Raw genomic sequence first — 18612 nt, 5'->3', positions numbered from 1 at the left:
ATAGTTCATCGTTCATCTTCCATTTATCGTCCACTCACTATCCACTGTCCACCGTGCGTCTCTGCATTTATCTTTAGTATCCACATATCCCACAAACCTATGTCCACCGTTCACTTATCACCTCCCACCCCTAGCCTTCCACGATTCAACCACTTTATTCCTACCACTCAGCCACTTTATTCCTACCATTCCTACCACCTTCCACTACTATCCACTTCCCACCATCCACCCCTCACCATCTCCCCACTGACCTCACCAGACCACCCGGTGTCCACCAGACGACGCCGGCTGTGCCATTGCAGTGTTGGTCGCGCGCGAGCCGCGACCCTGCGGTGGCCTCGACAATAGGCGCGTCGCAATCCCACCGTCGCCACCACCACGTGCCGCATTCCTCGAAGTGTGATGCAACGGCCCCGCGCGCCCGTGGTCGTACGCCCGCGCCACCGTGCGGCCGCAGCTGGGTCCACCTGATGTCTGTCTGACTCCCGACCGGTCGTGTAGAGTCTGATGGTGACCGGTCGACGAGGGTCCGTGGTTTGGTTTGGATTGGGTCGGCTGGTTCGATGTCTATGTGGTTTTCCCGCCGCAGTGGGGCTCAGGTGCGGTCAATTATGCAGCGCTATTGAGTGACCTCTGGCTGAACGTTCAATGTGACCGGCGGCCGCTCGGCGCGGTAGGCGCGGGCGGTCCCTGATGCTAGCCCGTCGATTTTCCGATGATTTTTTTTTTTCGCTGTCGATGGATGATTAGCTATAGATCAGCGGAGTCGATGTTGACCGTCGGTCCTCGTCGATGTCGACGTCGGCGATTTGCCGTGACAGGAACGCTGGGTGAATCAGTGACGGCGGTGAAACCTCGGGGCCGCCGTGGACCGTGGGTGAGTCAGGGCCGGTTGGCGACGGGTCGGGGTCGCGCCGGGGACGGGTGGTGACATGCGTGCAGCTCGGGTCGAGCGTGCAGCCGCGGTTACTGGCGCACGACCCTGACCGGCCGGCTGCAGTGAGTTAGGTCCGCTGCAGTCCGTATGACATTTGTCAGGGCTGTCGGTATTCCCAGCTCCGGTCAGAATGGTAGACTAGTCGACGGTCTGTATGACCGATCATTGTGACTCGCCCGAAATTCAATGGAGGAGTCAGCGATGCATTTTATTGCATTTTATTGATGGTTGCATATCATCACAAAAGTCGGCGTTCTAGGCAGAGAACCGCAACGCTATTAATTTTGCATGGCGGCCTCCACAATCCACGTGTTTCTGCCAATCATACTCCTGACGGCGCGCGTGTGAAAAGATAAATAATCGACGAGCCCACGTCTTTTTGGAACGATTGCGTCATTTGTCTTGTACATTTCCATTCATGTTTGTTTCCTTTCAATATATATTTCAATTTCATCCTTATACCTTTTAGTCATGCTTACGGAGTTTTCTTTTCCTGGCCCTTTCATGTGCAACGTTCAATCACGATGCTTGGTCTTGAATGGCTCGGAGTTATGCCATGAGAGTGGGCATATTATGCACGTTTCGGATTACTGAGTGTGCTGAATGGGTGGGCGCTTAGGCCTGAATCAGCTTACCCAGGCCTGAGAGTGCGCCAGTCGCTTTCTTTTGACTCGGAACAAAAGGGGTCAGTGCGTCTTTACCGGCCAGCGTCCGAGTCGTGTTGCGTGCGTAGGCTGGCCGCGGTCGACCTTGCTGTGCGGGTGGCCGGCTGTCCGCGGCTGTCGCAGAGTGCGTGTTCGCCGGTGCGTGTGTCCCTGCTGCGTATGAGGCAGTGCGTGCGAGCGGCGTGCGTGCGCCGAGGAGTCAGCACTAACAGAGCGGCCCGGCGCTCTGAGGAGGCTCCGCGCCCGCCGGCGGCGCCTCTCGGAGCCCGGACCCGCCCCCCGGGTCATCACTCACCCTCACGGCTGAAGGGGAGGCGTCTGGCCGTAACAGGCGAGGCAGAGAGGCTGTGGGGACGGCTGTGACAGCGGCAGCGGGCCGTCGGACCGTGCTCTAATGCCGTGTGTCTGCCGTGACAGACCTGAGACGTCGCCGCCTCCCGGACCGCTCAGAGTGCTGGCTGACATACACGTAACCGCAGGCTGTTAACGGGACAGAGTGCGCGTTGTCGAAAACTGGCTTTGGAGCGGCGCGTTGCGACCTCCAGTCTGGAAGGCGGCTTAGGTCGCCGGCGGCCCAGCGGTTACCGTCCGTTTTTCGCGGTCTAGATCCGAGTCCGATTGTCTGTGATCGGCTGTAACCGGTGTTTTATTTTGTAAATCACCGCTGTTATACCCCGGTTTGGTCACAGTTTCACTTCCAGAGCTAACAGCAAATCACTCGGACACGGGATTGTCTCGGTTGATTTGCACCCGAATATTTTTCAATACGTTTTAAAAACATTACACCTGAATAGCGAGTCTGTGGCTGGAATCGGTCCTTATTTGCCGTTGTTTGATGAGTGTCGCGATGGTATCTGCCGTGTTGTGTCTGTGACCCGCGCCGTCACCGTGACTGAACTCCTGTTTCGTGACTGCTGCCGCCCATAACTCCTATTTCGTGACCTTGTCGTGACTCCTGTTCGTGATTCTGACGAGGATCGACCACCGCGGCAGACTATCGGCTGTCGAACTGACCGCTATCGCCAGTCAACCCGGCACTATCTTTCTGTACTATCACTGTATGTGCATACCGCGTGCTGCCGGATGTAATATCGCACACGACTTAACGGCATTACAGCCGGGTTTGCTCGTGGGATTTTGTCAATGGGAAGGGGGAACGCCTTCCGGTCTCTCTCTCTCTCTCTCTCTCTCTCTCTCTCTCTCTCTCTCTCTCTCTCTCTCTCTCTCTCTCTCTCTCTCTCTCTCTCTCTCTCTCTCTCTCTCTCTCTCTCTCTCTCTCTCTCTCTCTCTCTCTCTCTCTCTCTCTCTCTCTCTCTCTCTCTCTCTCTCACACACACACACACACACACAAACGTACACACTCTTGTTTCCTTTTACTGATGTTGTTATGATGCACATCGGTTGAATATTCTTTTATTTACAAGCGTAGCATTATTGCCATTTGGCACGAATGTTATGTGTTCGTTCACTTGAATAAAAATCATCTCACACTGATATCTGTCAAAGTTTGAACTATTGGCTCGTAGCTAAATAATGCTTGTGAGAAGTAATAAATAATGGTATTGTTCAGCTCGTCGATCGCTCAACAGCGGCGTAGTTCTCCTCAGTATCGCCAATAACGCTCAATGTAGCTTGTTGCACGAAGCAGGGACCATTGATTCGAGCGATGCAATTGTACAATTAATTGCATTGCTCTCCTATCTAAGCGTCTCAGGCTAATGTACTTTCGGTGCCTGCCGGGACTTGATATGTCTGCAGCAATTGTGCGCTATTTATAAAACTTTCTTCTAGGAATGTCTACTCTCAGCATAAGCCAGGCTTAACTTAGTGAATTCACTAATGTCAGGGCATTAGAGCAAATCCATGAAGACGCTACCTGAAATAAAAAGAGCTCCAGATTTAGCCCATACCATATCGGGTTGCCAAAGCATTACCTGTGGGCTGTGACCAGATTGAGTTCACGAGGGTCCTCTAATCTGTTTTTTTTTTTGTGACCTTTCACTATCCCCGATTCCCCTCATGCCCTGATGACCTATCGGACATGCATAGACCTTTCCTTTCGTGACCGGCGTCTATCCGTGATTTCTGTCCTTCACGTACCCCCCTACCCCCTCCCCCGTGCCCGATCTTTGACGGGTGGCCGACGGAGCCAATAAGCATGGCACGGACGGCAGTCGGCGCGGCACGGCCGAGCAGACCGCTCGCCGGTCGATAGTTGTGCTGTTTGAACCCGCCGACTCATGCGGCTCGACGGCTGCGGCTCGGCGGCTCGGCTGGAGTGTGGGTGGCTGGTAATCTTTATGAGGTTAGCTCAGCGATGTGCAGTGGGAGAAGAGCTTTTTAGGAATCTGTAGGTGCTCACGGTGTGGTCGATTTGTTCCACTGGCTCTACTGTGCCTTTGACGGATATAATCGGATCTGCTTTGCTCCAAACGGTCGTGTGAAGACGAAAAGCGGTGAATAAAAGCTCGTAACGTGACACATCTTAAGCGGGCCAGTCAGTCTTATGAGAAAGGTCAGGTGAGATTTTAGGAAGCCATACCTACCTATGTGGTGTCATTTTGCCAGAATTCAGGCAAGGACTTCCTGAATGACCTTTAAGGTTAAGCGATACAAGGCCAAGGTCGGGTCACAGGGAGAAGCCACGTTTCGAGCCAAGATAAGAGCGATGTTGCGATCAGGATAGCTCGTCATCCTATTGACAGATACCTTCAAAGATCATTCGCTATGTGTTGTGGTTTCGTAGAGGCTTTTAAGATAGACGGCTGTACCTAGATGCTGGTCTTTTTTAACTCCCATCCCATCCCTTCATTTTTTATTAGAGTTAGTTACTTAATACTTAGTAGTAGCAAATTGCACTTATTTAATACTTCGCAAATTAACCGAGAACTGGAGTTTTGCTAGATGTTTGCTTGCTTGGTTGCTTCTGACGGAATGTGGTGTAAAAAGATGAGATAAAGTCGTGCTCTTCCCTAAATTTTATTGATTTTTTCTTGTCGAGATGACTTTCCTGAGAGATCGTCTGGTGCATTTCTTCTGTAAAGTAAGTGACGGTATTAGCATTCCGAGAACAGTGCCTTTCTCTACTTACCAAGCCGGATGCGAATACGTTGCAGCCCAATATCCGCCTTGTGACGGGCTCAAAGCATTGTCAATTCTGTGTAATACCTGCTAGATAGGCACATGCTATTGGGCGGTGTCAGAGCCTTTTCTTAGGTTGAAATATTTTTGTAATCGATTATTTTCCCAGTCTATGTATCGCCCAGTGTCAGGTCCGTTGCCCATTACCGATAGTTGTTTGTATGTTAATCTTACTGTCCAAGACCGCCTGGTCCCACTGATAGTCTGGCCCCAGACCTGATCAACAGTCTCGTCCCTGATCCGGTTCCCGTCATACTCACTGGGTCTTTTCGTCGCCCTGTGGTTCCCCCGCCGCAACAGTCACGCATGGGGATTTGTAAAGGCCGCGGCATTGACTTGCGAATGAAGAAACTGGAACAGCCTGCTATTCACGCCTCGTGAAGGTTCCTGCGCGGATTTCCTGGAAGTTGGTGGTTTGCTGCACTCGCTGAGCACACAGCCATATTACTGTTTGGATAATTTCGCAGTGGCTGAATTGCCGCGCGTACCCTGTAAATTGGCTACATTGATGGATCGCTCTGGCTCTGGGGGCAGATTCAGAGAGCGCCGTCAAAATTGACGCGCTCTGCAGGCGGGCGGTATTGTTGGGTCGATCAACCATTTCGGCCGTTTGCTAAATTTGCAGCGAGACTTTTGCGTGACCGGGGCACCAAGCAGGCGACGGGACGGACGCTGCCGCTCGCTGCCGGCGTCGACACGAGCTGCCTCTAACGGCGCCAGACGACGAGCGTTCTGCCCCCGCCCCCGCCCCCCTCCCCGCCTCCGCGCCTCCGTCCCATCTCACGCCTATTGAATCGGTATACTCAGCTCTCGGTATTTCAGCATTTCAGCAAAACGTGACAGACGAAAGGGCGCTGAGGCTGGCCAGAGGTGCCAGAGATGAGGATATGTGCGGGCTCGTGTGGGTGGCTTGTGACCTTGCCCTGGCAGGAGGGTACTTTGCGCGACCCTGCGGTACGGTGTTTGGATGTGAGCGCTGTATGTTTGTCTGAGTCTAGGTAGTAAGGTCGTTTCGGATGGCAGAAAAGGACGGCGAGAGAGGACACAGATGGCTGGCGGTGCCTGTGTCAGGGTCATCAAACCGAGCTGTTAAATCTGCGGTATGGACTGTATGTCAACTCCAGAGTACGAGTGGAAGTGAATGCAGAGGGGGTTTCCACGGCTGGTGTGTAGTGATGAGGGATTTGTTTGTTCTGCATCCGCGGACAGACTGGCGACTGAATGCAGTGGCGGCGGAAGGTAATTTTGGATGGGGGTGTTAAGTTTTCTCAAGGGGCCCCTCTGGAAGTTTTGGGCCCCCTTCATTTTTTTTTTGAGTGATTATTATTGATTTATGAAAAACGAAGATTTTGGAAAACTATCCCCATACACGCAAGTTCTGTAAAAGGTTTGAAATTGCAGTGCACATACCTATCTCAAATAATGAAAGCATAAAGAAGCAAATGCAGCTATTTTTTATCGGCTGATCTTTTAGTCTAGCCACCACCCGCAGCGTCTCAAACCACTTTTCTGGATCCGCAGTGGACCATTCAGGGCCCTACGAGACCGTTCCAAGAAGACCGTGTTTAGAAGCCCCTTGGAAACCGACCACATAGAGACTCCTCCAGAGACCTACATGACTCCCCAGACTGAATGAGCCCTCCGATCAGGGTCGGTCCCTTGAAAGTTGCTGAAAGGTTTCAGAAGGCAGTATAGGCTCGAAAGTCTTTTGAGGGCTCTCAGAAACCGGCATCGGACCCCAAAAAAGCCTGTATGGAGGCCCCCCAAAGCCGGAATGAAGGCCACAGGGGTCAATGTTTAGCCTAAGGAGCCGGTATGGAGGACTGAATAGAGGAAAGGGGTCTCAGTGGGGACTTCAGGGGCAAGCTTTTGAGCCCCAAAAGTATATGCGGGATCTTAGAAGCAGGTAGACCCCTGGGATATGCACGGGGTCCCAGGAGCTCGCGTGTGAGCCCAAATATTCAGCTGGCGGCTACTAGAACCAGCATGGGGATTCTTAGGACTTAGAAGCCGCTTAGTCCCACATTTCATGGGTCATGAGTCCCAAGAGTCGATGTAGGGGCCATAAAAGCCGATGTAGGGCCCATGGCCCCATAAGTTCCGACATTGAGACTCTCAGAGGCCAGCGACGGGGCACCAAGAGCAGATAAAGTGCCGCAACAAGCCGGTATGGGGCCTAAGAATCAGTGTGGAATTCCAGGAGCCTGCGTGAGCTCTCGGATACCTTCGTATTTCGTAAGGTCAACAAAGGTCGTTGGGTCCTCTGAATCTGAACTCTGCGGGGCCCTCAGAGGCCAGCATGTCTCCTGGCACCTGCCTGCGTTGAGGTGAGACCCTCCGAGGCCGTCGTAGGGTTCTTCAGAGGCCAGCGTTGGCCCTTGAAGCCTTCGTTAGGCCCTAGAAGCCGTCAAGAGGGCCCTCAGAGGTCAGCATGGCCCCTGGAGCCTGCCTGCGTCGAGGCCCTCAGAGGCCGTCGTGGAACCCTCAGACGCCAGCGTGGGCCTTTGGAGCTTGCGTTGGGTCCTACAGACCATTGTGAGGGCCCAGAGAGGTCGTCGTCAGGGCCCTCAGCCCCTCAGGGACCATCCTTGGGTCCTCAGAAGTTGTTGTGAGGGCCCTTAGAAGCCTTCGAGAGGATCATCAGAGGCCGTCATGAGGGTCCTTGGCAATAGTGAGGGTCTTCATGGGCCCCCAGATACCTTTGCAGGGCTCTCAGAGGCCTTGGTAAGACCACTACATAGAGGCCATCGTTAGGGCCCTCAATAGACCGTTGCAGGGCCCTCAGATGCCAGCATAGCCCCTGCAGCCTGGTTGTGTTGGGGGCCCTCAGAGGCCATCGCTGGGCCGTCTGAAGCCAAATGGGCCCTCAGACGTGAGTTGGGTCTAGGGCCGTCATGAGGGCCCTCAGAGGCCAGCGGGGCCCCGGAGTCCTGTGGGACCCTCAGCGGTTGTCATGAGGGCCCTTAGTGGTCGTTATGGGGCCCCAGGGGACAGAGGTCGTCGTGAGAGCCCTCATAGATCGTAAGGGCCCTCAGAGGCCGTCATAGGGCCCTCAGAGGCCAGCGTGGCCTCTGGAGTCTCCTTGGGCCCTAGAGACTCTGTGGGACCCTCAGCGGTCGTCATGAGGGCCCTTAGTGGCCGTTGTAGGGCCCCAGGGGACAGAGGTCGTCGTGGGAGCCCTCAGAGATCGTCATAAAAGGGCCCTCTGAGGCCGTCGTGGGGGCCCTCAGATGCCGCATGGAGCACCAAACGCGGTTCGGAACACTTCTAGTCGGTGTGGGGGCCCCAACGACTAGCATGGGGCGCTCCTGACCATAATTGGACATCCCGGATGATTCCACATCAGTGATCATTTCTCGATCACTGGTTTTCAGGAGAAAATGTATTGGATTGTGCGACGGGCCCCTTGTACGGATTTTGGGGGTGCAAAAAGATATGTTTGCACCCCCATGTTTTTCGATGGGGGTGCAGCTGCACCCCCTGCACCCCTTATTCCGCCGCCACTGACTGAATGAATGCCAGTGCCTACTCAGCTACCCTGTTGAAACTCTTGTCTGTTGTCGAGTCTCCAAGCTCAACATTCCTCTTGACTGTTGAGTTTCTGTCTTTACCGAGAAGACAGTAACGATAAGAAATACCAGCTAGATTCTCCCCGACTCTGCTGGCGATTCGGAAGCCCAGTTGGGTCTCTCTTAAGTGGGACATTCTGCGGTCCGGCCTCGCTGCCTCGGACGATTCGACTTCCATCAGTCGAAGCCGCCGATCGTTTGTGGTGATTGCCCTGTTGCTGCCTATCAGTCGGCGATCGGACGGCAACTTTACGAGCCGAAACTGCCGTCACAGCGCAGCCGTACCCTGCCACCGAGGAGGGTTTGGCCGGCGTGGGCGTCCGGCAACATAAGCGGTCATCTGTTGAGTCCATGCCAAATATGTGTCTGTGTGGAAGCGGCGGCTCGGCGGGGGTGCGCCATGCCAATTGCCATGTTTGGCATGACTCATCCCCAACCCTGTCGTAGTGGTGGTCATATGTCTGAGCTCTGGCCGCCGGGTCTGCTGCCTGACTGGGCTGGCGGCGGTGCGGCAGACGATACCAAGACTCCCGGGCCCGCTCGAGGCAACTCTTCATATTGGTCGGCCCGGCCCGGTGCCTCCCTCTCTGTTTCCTTTCAGTTCATACTCATGATCGGAATTCCGCTCTGCGCACTTGTGACATTACCTTCATTGGATAGTGTCCAGGAATAGAGTCATCAAATGGACTGCCCTGAATATCGGACAGACCCTCAGGTGCGGCCCGCGCCTCACCCTCGTTGGTCTGCCTTTATATTTGTCGATGTGTCTACCTGTATGCATGTATGTGTGCACTGTGCACATCTATACACAAACGTCGATCGACTCATGCAGACAGGACTGTGTTGTTGACCCGACAACTCGAGACTGTTGATTCTGTTACTGGTGACGCCAGGGCCAGTGGTGTCCCCTGAAAGTGACGAATTCAGCCGCTGGCACCGACAGTGGGACCACAATCCTCTTTCACCACAGGAATTTGACGGCTGACTTGGGTGGGGGTAATGGAGAAGGGGGAGCCGGGAGGGGCCTAGAGTGTAGCTCGGGATATTTCAAACACTCAATCATTAGAGAGCAAAACAAGACAAAGGCTACTACCCCAACAGTCATCCCTTTCACCGGTATGTTCATTTGGCCTTAATGTTTTCTGCGTCCAACTGACTTACTGATTGCATATCCTTTGTTGGCCATACTTCTGCTCTGCCAGTGTGTCCTTAGCTATTAGCCTTCATTCCTTCATCCGTGTTCACACGGCTTCCGCAGAGCTACTTACGTGTACCGCCTGCCTGCCTACCTGTACCTGTGTTTCTACCTATCTCCGTTTCTCCTCCTGCTGTCATACCCTCTCACCTACCCTTACATACGATCCCCGCCTCCCTCCCTCCCCCCGCTGTTCTCCGCACTCATTTTCCACCCAGTTACCGACACGCCCTAATACTTGATCCTCTGTCCGTCCTCAGACGTCGACTCGTCGAGACCGACGCTCTCACTCCTCCTGTGTGTCGGCCTCGACGAGTAGCGGAAGGAGGCTTGGGTGGCATATAATGGATTATGGAACGAGGTTGCTCACTTGAGCATGACGAGCTGCACAGTCTCAGTCTTGAAACGACTGGTAGGGTGAGAGTCTGTGATGTGGATGCGCGGAAGGGATTGACTGAGCAGTAAGCACTGAATAGCCGTAGTGAGACTCAAGCTTGTAATCAGCCGCATACTTCTCTGTATTTTAAGAAGTTTATGGATTAGCATATCGGTGGCATGCGCGACTTTTGTGCATTTAAAACGAAACCGGTTTCATGTGCATGGGGAGCGAGGGAGGGTAAATGGCAAAAGTAGAGCGTGATGCCCACTGCATCCGTACATTGTATTTGTTTTCCTGACCATTACCATACACCGTTGATCGTTGTATACCAGCACGCAAGGAGCTCTGCTAACCTTACATTCACCGGCTGAGTCATGCACATTGCTTGGAAATTCTGTCCCGCGAAAAGTACCAGTTTCCCTAATAATTTCCCTGTCAGGGCTAGTTCACTATAGATTTTGTTGTGTTTTGCTGCTCAAATGCGGTTAACTTGTCATTGAAACTGAGTGACTGGGCGTATTTTATATGCGTAGATAATGTAGACCGTTTTGCCTAGTATATGATTTGGGTACTATCACTAGTGTACTGATACTCACAACCATTAACCGCATGCATTCTTTCCGCATTTTTGTTGCCGTCGCGTCGCTGGCCAGCGGCCGACGGCACATGCTTGTTACACGTGTTGAACATTAATTGCCGCCCGGTGCGCAGTTGGGGGACTCACCGTCCCGGGTGGCACCGACTCGACTCTGGTGAAAGGTGAACGTATTCCGACAGTTACTGCGCCGGGCCGGAGCATTTTGTGCCGAGCGGCGGGGACCTCCCGCGGGATACCTGACCCGTGAGATGACGAAGCAGCGAGCTAGTTTGGTGCAGTTGATGCGAGGTCCGGCGCTCTGTATAGGTCACATGTATCGGAGTACATGTAGGTGGCGTGTGCCGCGAGAGGGGAAATGCCACTGTTCCGCCGCGTGACCTCTGGCGTGTCCCGTGGGAACTGACGGCGAATGTTCGTGACCTGATCTGTGACCGTTTGACTCGTATAGGTCTGTCTGTCAGTCCCACTGTTAGCTCTGCTGAACTTTGAGTCCTCACGGCATGTGTCTGTCTGTCTACAGTGCGGCAGCTAACGGCGGCCGAATGGAGGCGCCGCCCTCCCCGACGGCGGGGGCGGCCGGCCCGCGGCGCACCCACAGCCTGGCGCCCGACGATGCCGACTCGCGGCGACCCGCCAAACTGTCCGACCTGAGTGACCTGGTCACCGTCGGCGGCCGGCTGCCCGGCTACCGCTCGCGCCGGCCGTGCCTCTTCGAGCGGTCGGCTGCCACCTGGTGGGACCCGCGCTTCGACTCGGACATCCTCGAGGGCCAGTACCGCGCCACCACCCTACCCCGCATCAAGCGGCGCCTCCAGATGGGTCTGACCTTCTCGCTGCTGGCGGCGCTCGTCTGGTGTGTGTACGTCGGCACGGCCCGAGAGCGGCTCCTGCTGGCACTGCTGTGTCTGCTGGCTGTTCTACCCCTCCTGGCCGCTCTGGCAGTCACAGAGACCGCTCGACTGGAGAGGCACCTCGTGGCTGTCTCGGCGGTCGCGGCCGCAGCGCTGTGCCTGCTGTCTCTACTGCCGGCCGCCGCGCGGCTGCCCGGCCTGCCCGGTGGCGCGGCCGTCACAGAGCTCCAGCTGTTTGCCTGGGCGGCCGTGACGGTCACGCTGGTGTACACGATGGTGCCGCTGCCGCTGTACGGCGCTGTGGTCACCAGTGTGCTCTACTCGGTGACTCTGGAGGCTCTGACGGCAGCGGCGGAGACGGAGGCCGGTGTAGCGGCGCGGCTGCTCGTCCGGACCGGTCTCCACATCTGTCTGCACCTGATCGGTCTCCGCACGCTGGTGCTCGCCCAGGTGCACATGAGGAGCACCTTCACCACAGTGGGGCAGACGCTGTTGACTCAGCGCCAGCTGGAGCTGGAAAAGCAGCTGAAGGAGAAGATGATCTACTCTGTGCTGCCGCGGTCGCTGGCCGACTGGGCGCAGGACGAAATGACCGACCCGGCGGCGGTGTCGCGGTCGGCCGGGCACGGCGGTGCCGACCTGACCCTGCCCCGGCCGGCCGCCGCTGGGCCAGAGATCTGCTTCAGGCCCTTCAACATGCAGCCGATGGACCAAGTGAGCATCCTGTTTGCAGACATCGTCGGCTTCACCCGCATGTCGAGCAACAAGTCGGCCGAGCAGCTGGTCGGTCTGCTCAACGATCTCTTCGGTCGGTTCGACGAGCTCTGTACTCGACACGGCTGTGAGAAAATCAGCACGCTGGGCGATTGCTACTACTGCGTCTCGGGGTGTCCCGAGCCCCGTGCGGACCACGCCATCTGCTGCGTCCAAATGGGACTCGCCATGATCGCTGCCATCAAACAGTTTGACCGCGACAATGGCGAAGATGTCAATATGCGTGTGGGTGTGCACACCGGTCGCGTTCTCTGTGGCCTGGTGGGCACGCAGCGGTTCAAGTTTGACGTGTGGTCCAATGATGTGAGCATGGCCAACAAGATGGAGTCTTCCGGCCGGCCGGGGGCGGTGCACATATCAGAGAAGACGCTTCACTACCTCAGGGGCCAGTACACGGTCACACCCGGAGAGCCGGTCGCAGGTGAGTTCAGGGGGCGCGGAGGGATATGGAGCTGCTATCAGGGAGGGATGTAACGCGGGAATGATTCGTTACTTTGGTTCATTCACTTATCTAATGCATAATGTAAGTGTGCAATGCTAGCTAATTTCAGAAAATACAATAGGTGCGGATATTGCGCGCGGTGAGCATCTGTGTGACTTTGGCGGTTGGCCGTCTCTCACATGATTTTTTCCTCACGACTTATATACTGAGCAATGCCATTTTTATTCATGCAGGTCATGTATCATAATTATACTCAGTCTCGGGGTATATTCATCGCTCGCTGACGTATCTGTTCCGGACATTCATCAGACTATGATGGAAAAGGGCAGAGTGACGCAGGAATTAGTTACCCGGTATTCGGCGTACTGCTTCTCTCTTCCTCAATATAGACGCACAGCCTATCCTGATAGCATATGCGCAGGTTTCGCAATCTTATTTTCGGAAAGGCTCACAGCAACACACCGTCACACCAATGTCATTGCTACTGAAATTCAGCCTAAGCAACACGGCGACATACGATGCTCGGCATGGTTTGCGGCCTCACCGTCTCCCCACAGTGCGGTGTGCGTTGGTGGGTTTATCGAACGTCGAGCTAGCGTTTCGTCGGCCCTGCCCGGTTAGGTTAGTGTGGGTAGCGCTGTGGCGTGCGGCGTATTGATGGCTTTCTAAAGTAGTGGTGTGATATTTGATCAGATAGCAAGTGAATTCCATCAATATCGAGCACGGTGTGCCGTGCTTCGGAAGATTACGTATTCAATTAGCTATGTATCGAGCGGCGCTCTAGGTCGGGCATCCCGCGGTCCTTCAATCGATGTGTAATGTAGCTGGCTAGACCGGGGGACGGCCGCCCGTGCCCCCATCCCTCAGTCCTCCACACAGCTAATAAACTGGCAGCCGGTACACGGCGGACGGCGAGCCGGCTGAGACCGGCAACGGGAGACGTTCGATTTCACGCTCGACTGTGCCGCCATCAAATGTGGCTTATTAGCCTCTCGGTGTGCTGGGTGCTCCGTGGTGTGTTCTCTGCCGTGTGCTCTAGTTGTCCTGTGCTCCGTGCCGTGTGCTCTGTCGATGGTGCTTAGTTTGTGCTCTCTGTCGATGGTTCTACGGTGTCGTTTGCTCTTTGGTTGGCGGAAAGTGCTTTAGAAGGAGAAGTTGTTGAGTGGTGCGGTGTCAATTGTTAGAACCGCGGGGATTTTTGGTGGATGAACTGAGTTGACTCGTTCTGGCGGTGTTGAGATTTAGTGGAGCTTTGTTGAGATTTGGCTCAAATGTTTCGTTTCAAACTGCTGGGTTGTGTTCGATCGCTTTCGTGTGATCTCTTCGAGAGCTGTTTTTTTTCTGTAGTGGAGGAACATTTCAGTGATGTTCTGAGTGTCTCACTCCGACGGTTTGGATTGGTTTTGTGCGTGAGACGCGTTGTTCAAACAATATGTGTAGTTGACAGCCGTTTAGCTGAAGCCGTGCTTGCTGGTGGTGGTAGGTACCGGTGGCTGCTGTAAATTGTTTTTGGTGGTTCTGACTTCTAGCTGTCGTGCATTATTACGCAAGCGAGGCGCTGTACTAGTGTGAAAAGGCCGGACATGTGCTATTACATGCGAAGGTCAGAAATTTTTCTTTCAGTAGATCATTGGACAGACCTCACAGTGTGTCACAGTCCTTGACATAAGGCTATACAATTTTCCAATGTTAACAGTGAGATGCAGCCAATTTCGATCACCGATAAATTGTGCTATATAAGTGGATCTTCCTGCGAAATATGCATATCTACGATGGAAAGGTTCTGAATTCTTATGCTCTGAAATAGACCGGTCATTAGGGTGTGCTGTTGCCTTGTTTGGGTAGGCAAGTGCTTGCCGTTTACTATCATTCCGACGATGTTGCTCCAGCACAGACCCTAATGCAGTGTCGCGCCGTCCCACCCAACCGTTCTCTGTGTCATTTTGTCTGATCTGTTTCACCATCCAATTATGTGTGTTCGGAGAGCGTCGTCTGAATCGTGGCCCGTGTCAGATGCAGGTCGATAACGCCCAGCTCGAGGACGGCCTTCAGATCTTACCATTGTCCGACACAACTGGTTTGCGGAAAGCATGCGCGAGTGAGCGACGCGGAGCAACGCAGAAAGCTGCGAATGGATCGTGGAGTGGTCGTCGTTATTGTGTTTCAGTGGAAAATGCTAACTATGCCAAATTACTGCCGTCTGCGCACACACATCTATCTCGACTTGTTTATTTTGCTTGTTTGCTGGGCAACTTTGCATATCTCCTTTGAAGTGTCTTGATATTTTCTATATAATATGTATGTCCATAAGGTCGTCTGGTCTCCTAAAATGTATCTGCTTGATTTCTCTTTTAGCCGCTGCTTTTCGGTTACCCAATCCGTACTTCATATCCCTTTCCTTCTTCACACGCACATCCATACATACACTCACAGCCAGGTCAACAGGTTTAGCGACGCTCAAACCAGCTCAAACCGGCATCTGTTGCTGTGCCGCCTCCCGCTAACCCTCGACTCTAAAACGGATTATCCCAATCTCGTCGGCGCAACAGATTACTCCCTTCCTCTCTCTTCTCTCCTCTCCCTCTTCGCCGTATGTTTCCTCACGTACCGCCTGGCTTCATTACGGTCGAGTCACGTCTGGTCGTGATTTTCTCGGCGATGTGGTAATGCTCCGCGCTTGTTTGTGAACCGCCGATTGTGTCTAAATTGCGTCGCTGCGGCTTTTTGTGTGTCTGTATCACAGGTTTGTGGGAACTGGGGATTATGAGAGGTGTTCGCCTTGCACTATATATAAGAGACAACTGGCAACTGCATTGGTGGTATTTGGATGCCCAGTACCCCCTACCCCTTTAAAGGCTTGCTTTGTAACGTGTTTGTTGCATGTTCTGCTTCCCACTGGTAATTTGATACGAATTATGTGCGACGTTTTCCAAGATATCTAATTTCAGTGGTCTGCCTCGCAGGCATAATCAGCATTGCCAGCCGCAGCGGTTCCCGCTAATTAATTATAATGATGTCATTAGCTAGCCATATATAGCTGTGTTTGTTTGCGCTAAATTTAGACCATGTTCCGTTGTTCTTGGTTTGTTTTGGACTCGCAAGAACTACAAATATAGCTAGGCATGAATGCCGAAGCATTCATGATAAGCATAACATCAACATATATCTATCGGCTGAGTTAACCTTGATCCGACGCACTGACCAGGCGTGCAATGCATTTACAATCTTTTTTTTGCGACCTTCTCATCGACGTACATGACTTCCTCTTCGTTGTGTGTCATTGGAGGCAGAGTAACAATATACTCGCTGTAATACGAAAATTTCCGTATCTACGGGAGAACCAGAGTCTTGTCTGCCGCCTCGTTCCACGAAAGCATGCCCTCTTGGCGTATTGTTTTTATCCAAAAGTAACTAAGCCTGTCAGCTCACACGTGATGCCATTACCTACGCGTCCGTCCGCGGTGCCGCGTGACAAAGAGTGGTGAAAAGGGTTCACCGGGGTTCGACGGAACTTGTATGTGATCGGTCTGCAACGCGGGGCTTCCTTGGCCGGCGCAGATGGTGAGAGCGGCGACCCGGTCCACTGGTCTCTGAACGTGTGCCGCCTGAGTTCAGCTTGTTGTTTTGTTGATGAAGATTTGTCCGCCCTCTACTGAAGTGTTTGAGTGTGTGTGGGCGGGATAGTTCGCTGATCACCCACTTATTATTAAAAGTCGTTAGTTCTGTATTGTTTCACAGAATGAACTGTGTTTGTCGTGATGGAGGAGGCGGCGCCACCCACCAGCGTCGTGACTTGTGTTGTAGGACCGAGCTGTGGTGTGGCAATAGCTTCCCACTTGAATGCTCGCTCGTCGCCGCTTCCACGGATGGTAGCGTGCCGACGGCGATGCAGTCGGTTTTGACTATTCATCATCCGCCGCCGTCAGAGGATGATGTGATTAATCGAAATGCGTAGACCAGTAGCGACCGGTTCTACCTTAACCACAGTGGCCACAGGCATTACAAATCAAATCACGTTGACTCCTTTGTAACTGCAGATATCGACTCACTTTCATTCCGTTTTGCGTTTGACTGTCTCGTCGTCGGACTTTCTGAGGCTTTTCGTTTCTTGATGTGTTTTATGTCTGTCTCATTGTCTATCACCGTCTACCTATCTGTAAATTGCATATGTGCCATCTGCTGGATTGAATTTCCGTCTGAATTTCTGACTATCTACTTGTTTCTGCCTGTATTTGTCTGTCTGTTTCACTACAGGGTGTCCGGAAATTATTTGCCCCTCCATCAGCTCACCGCCATAATTAATAGACAAAGAGCCCCCAGGTCATGGCTTATCAGTTATTTACCGATTTATCCCCAGCCCTGTCCTACCCATTCCCTCATCCGCTTTGGCATTCCATAGACCAAGATGTCCAGAGTATCCGCGCTGATGTTCAGCCACACCTTTCACAGGTTCCTCTAAAGTCTGTTTTTTTTTTGTGGGAGCTGGTTCAATCTTGCTGAGGTCCTCCTTCATGATTTCCCATAGCTTTTCGATTGGGATTAGGACGGATGGTTCTCTGTCTGACTCTCTGTCCGGCAGACCTGCAGACGTATTTTATCGTACGGCGTTAGACGCTCGTCTGACCGTCTGTCTGACCGTTTGTCTAACATTCTAGCTCTGCCCCACAGACCTGCAGACGTACTTTATCGTACGGCGTAAGACGCTCGTCTCGCAGCGGTCTGAGCCCACCTCTCCAAACGACGCCGGTCCGGTGCCGATTGTGCCACTCAGTCAGAAGTGCTGCTCTCTGCCCTGTGTCATCGAGGCGACCGATACGCCAGCGCGGGTGAGTTGATGGGGGGGGGGAGGGGGTAGTTGGGGGCCCGCTCGGGTAAGCAGGTCCCTTCTTCACTGCAACCGTGATTGCGCCTGTGAAGGGCAATCACGGTGGTTGGGAGGTAAAGGGTTTGGAGTTGGGGAGAGACTGTCGGTGTGGGCGGGAGGCTAGGGTTTCTTGGCGGTGTGGGTGAGCGGGACTTAGTTTGGCGGAGGGGGAATGGGGGATCAGGTGAGGTTCAGGGATGAAGATGATAAATGTCGCGGTGAATAAAAGGCTAAAAGCTGGAAGTTCGATTAGGTCCGCGTGTAAGTTCTGAGTTGAGTGGGAGTGTAGAATTACTACAAGGGGTTTTGATGCTGAGGCCCAAGTTGGGTTAGAGCCGCCTTCCGACTTAGCTGGGAATTTGTTGAGTTACCCGGAATCCAGCAGATCTTCCACAAATTTCCTGAGACAAGGCAGATAAGGCCAATGTCTTGGTGTGGTCTTGATGTGCCTCACCTCCCAACAGCCCGACGTAGTGCTAGGGAGTGGTTCGCCGTACCCAAACTATCTGCAACCACTACCTCAGATGTTGCTGACCTAATCAAACTGAAGACGCCATTGCGATGGACTCTCAGAGAAGATCGATGCGCCCCACACCTGGAGTCTGGACAGTTCCATCTTCGGTGGGAAATGATCTTCCTTGCGCGGTCCGTCAAACCTTGCTTCATTCTGCCGCTGTTGAGGCAGATTATTACAGCTCGTACGTGTCAGGACATAAGCCCGAGGGGCGGAGGGAGAGAGAGGATAAGCCGCGATCAGTGCTGATCTGTTCAGAGATCGTTTAGCCGCCATGGATCGGATTATAGCTTGTCAGCACGAAACGATGCCTGATCTGCGCTGGTGAATATTCTGCGGCTCATTGCATTCATTGGCGAGGCCCACGCGATTAATAGCGATGTTGTAAGTGACGAAATTCGGCACCATCGTGTCATTTGCAGAGCGCTATTTTGTGATTATCATATATTGCCGTTAGAGCCATACTGTAATGAGACCATACTGTAATGACTGAGACTTGTACTACCAAATCTCACCGTATTCCCCCGACCCTAACTCAGTCCAATCCGCTCCTCCGAGCAGTCCAGCTCAGAGATGGCCGCTGTTACCAGCCTGGCAGTGACAAAATTCGGAGCCGGCCGGCGGCGTCCCTGTGGTGCCGTCTCTCAGCCCATCGGAGGCCGACGCGCCCGCAGAATGGCACA

General features: G+C 53.5%; 1 protein-coding gene across 2 annotated transcripts in view; it reads left to right on the top strand.

The window, feature by feature from the left end:
• The window catches only part of LOC122394688 (adenylate cyclase type 9-like), a 59788-nt gene that overhangs the window by 24194 nt on the left and 16982 nt on the right, over window positions 1-18612 (top strand). For both annotated transcript variants that reach the window (XM_043391721.1, XM_043391722.1), the window contains 2 exons: window positions 11005-12530; window positions 17220-17377. In XM_043391721.1, the coding sequence (XP_043247656.1) occupies window positions 11027-12530; window positions 17220-17377 (1662 nt within the window). In that variant the 5' untranslated portion in view covers window positions 11005-11026. The remainder of the gene's footprint in view (window positions 1-11004; window positions 12531-17219; window positions 17378-18612) is intronic.

Source organism: Amphibalanus amphitrite, unplaced genomic scaffold, assembly GCF_019059575.1.
Source record: "Amphibalanus amphitrite isolate SeventyFive unplaced genomic scaffold, NRLGWU_Aamphi_draft 000606F_arrow, whole genome shotgun sequence".
Taxonomy (NCBI): domain Eukaryota; kingdom Metazoa; phylum Arthropoda; class Thecostraca; order Balanomorpha; family Balanidae; genus Amphibalanus; species Amphibalanus amphitrite.
This window is presented reverse-complemented; position numbering and strand designations above follow the sequence as displayed.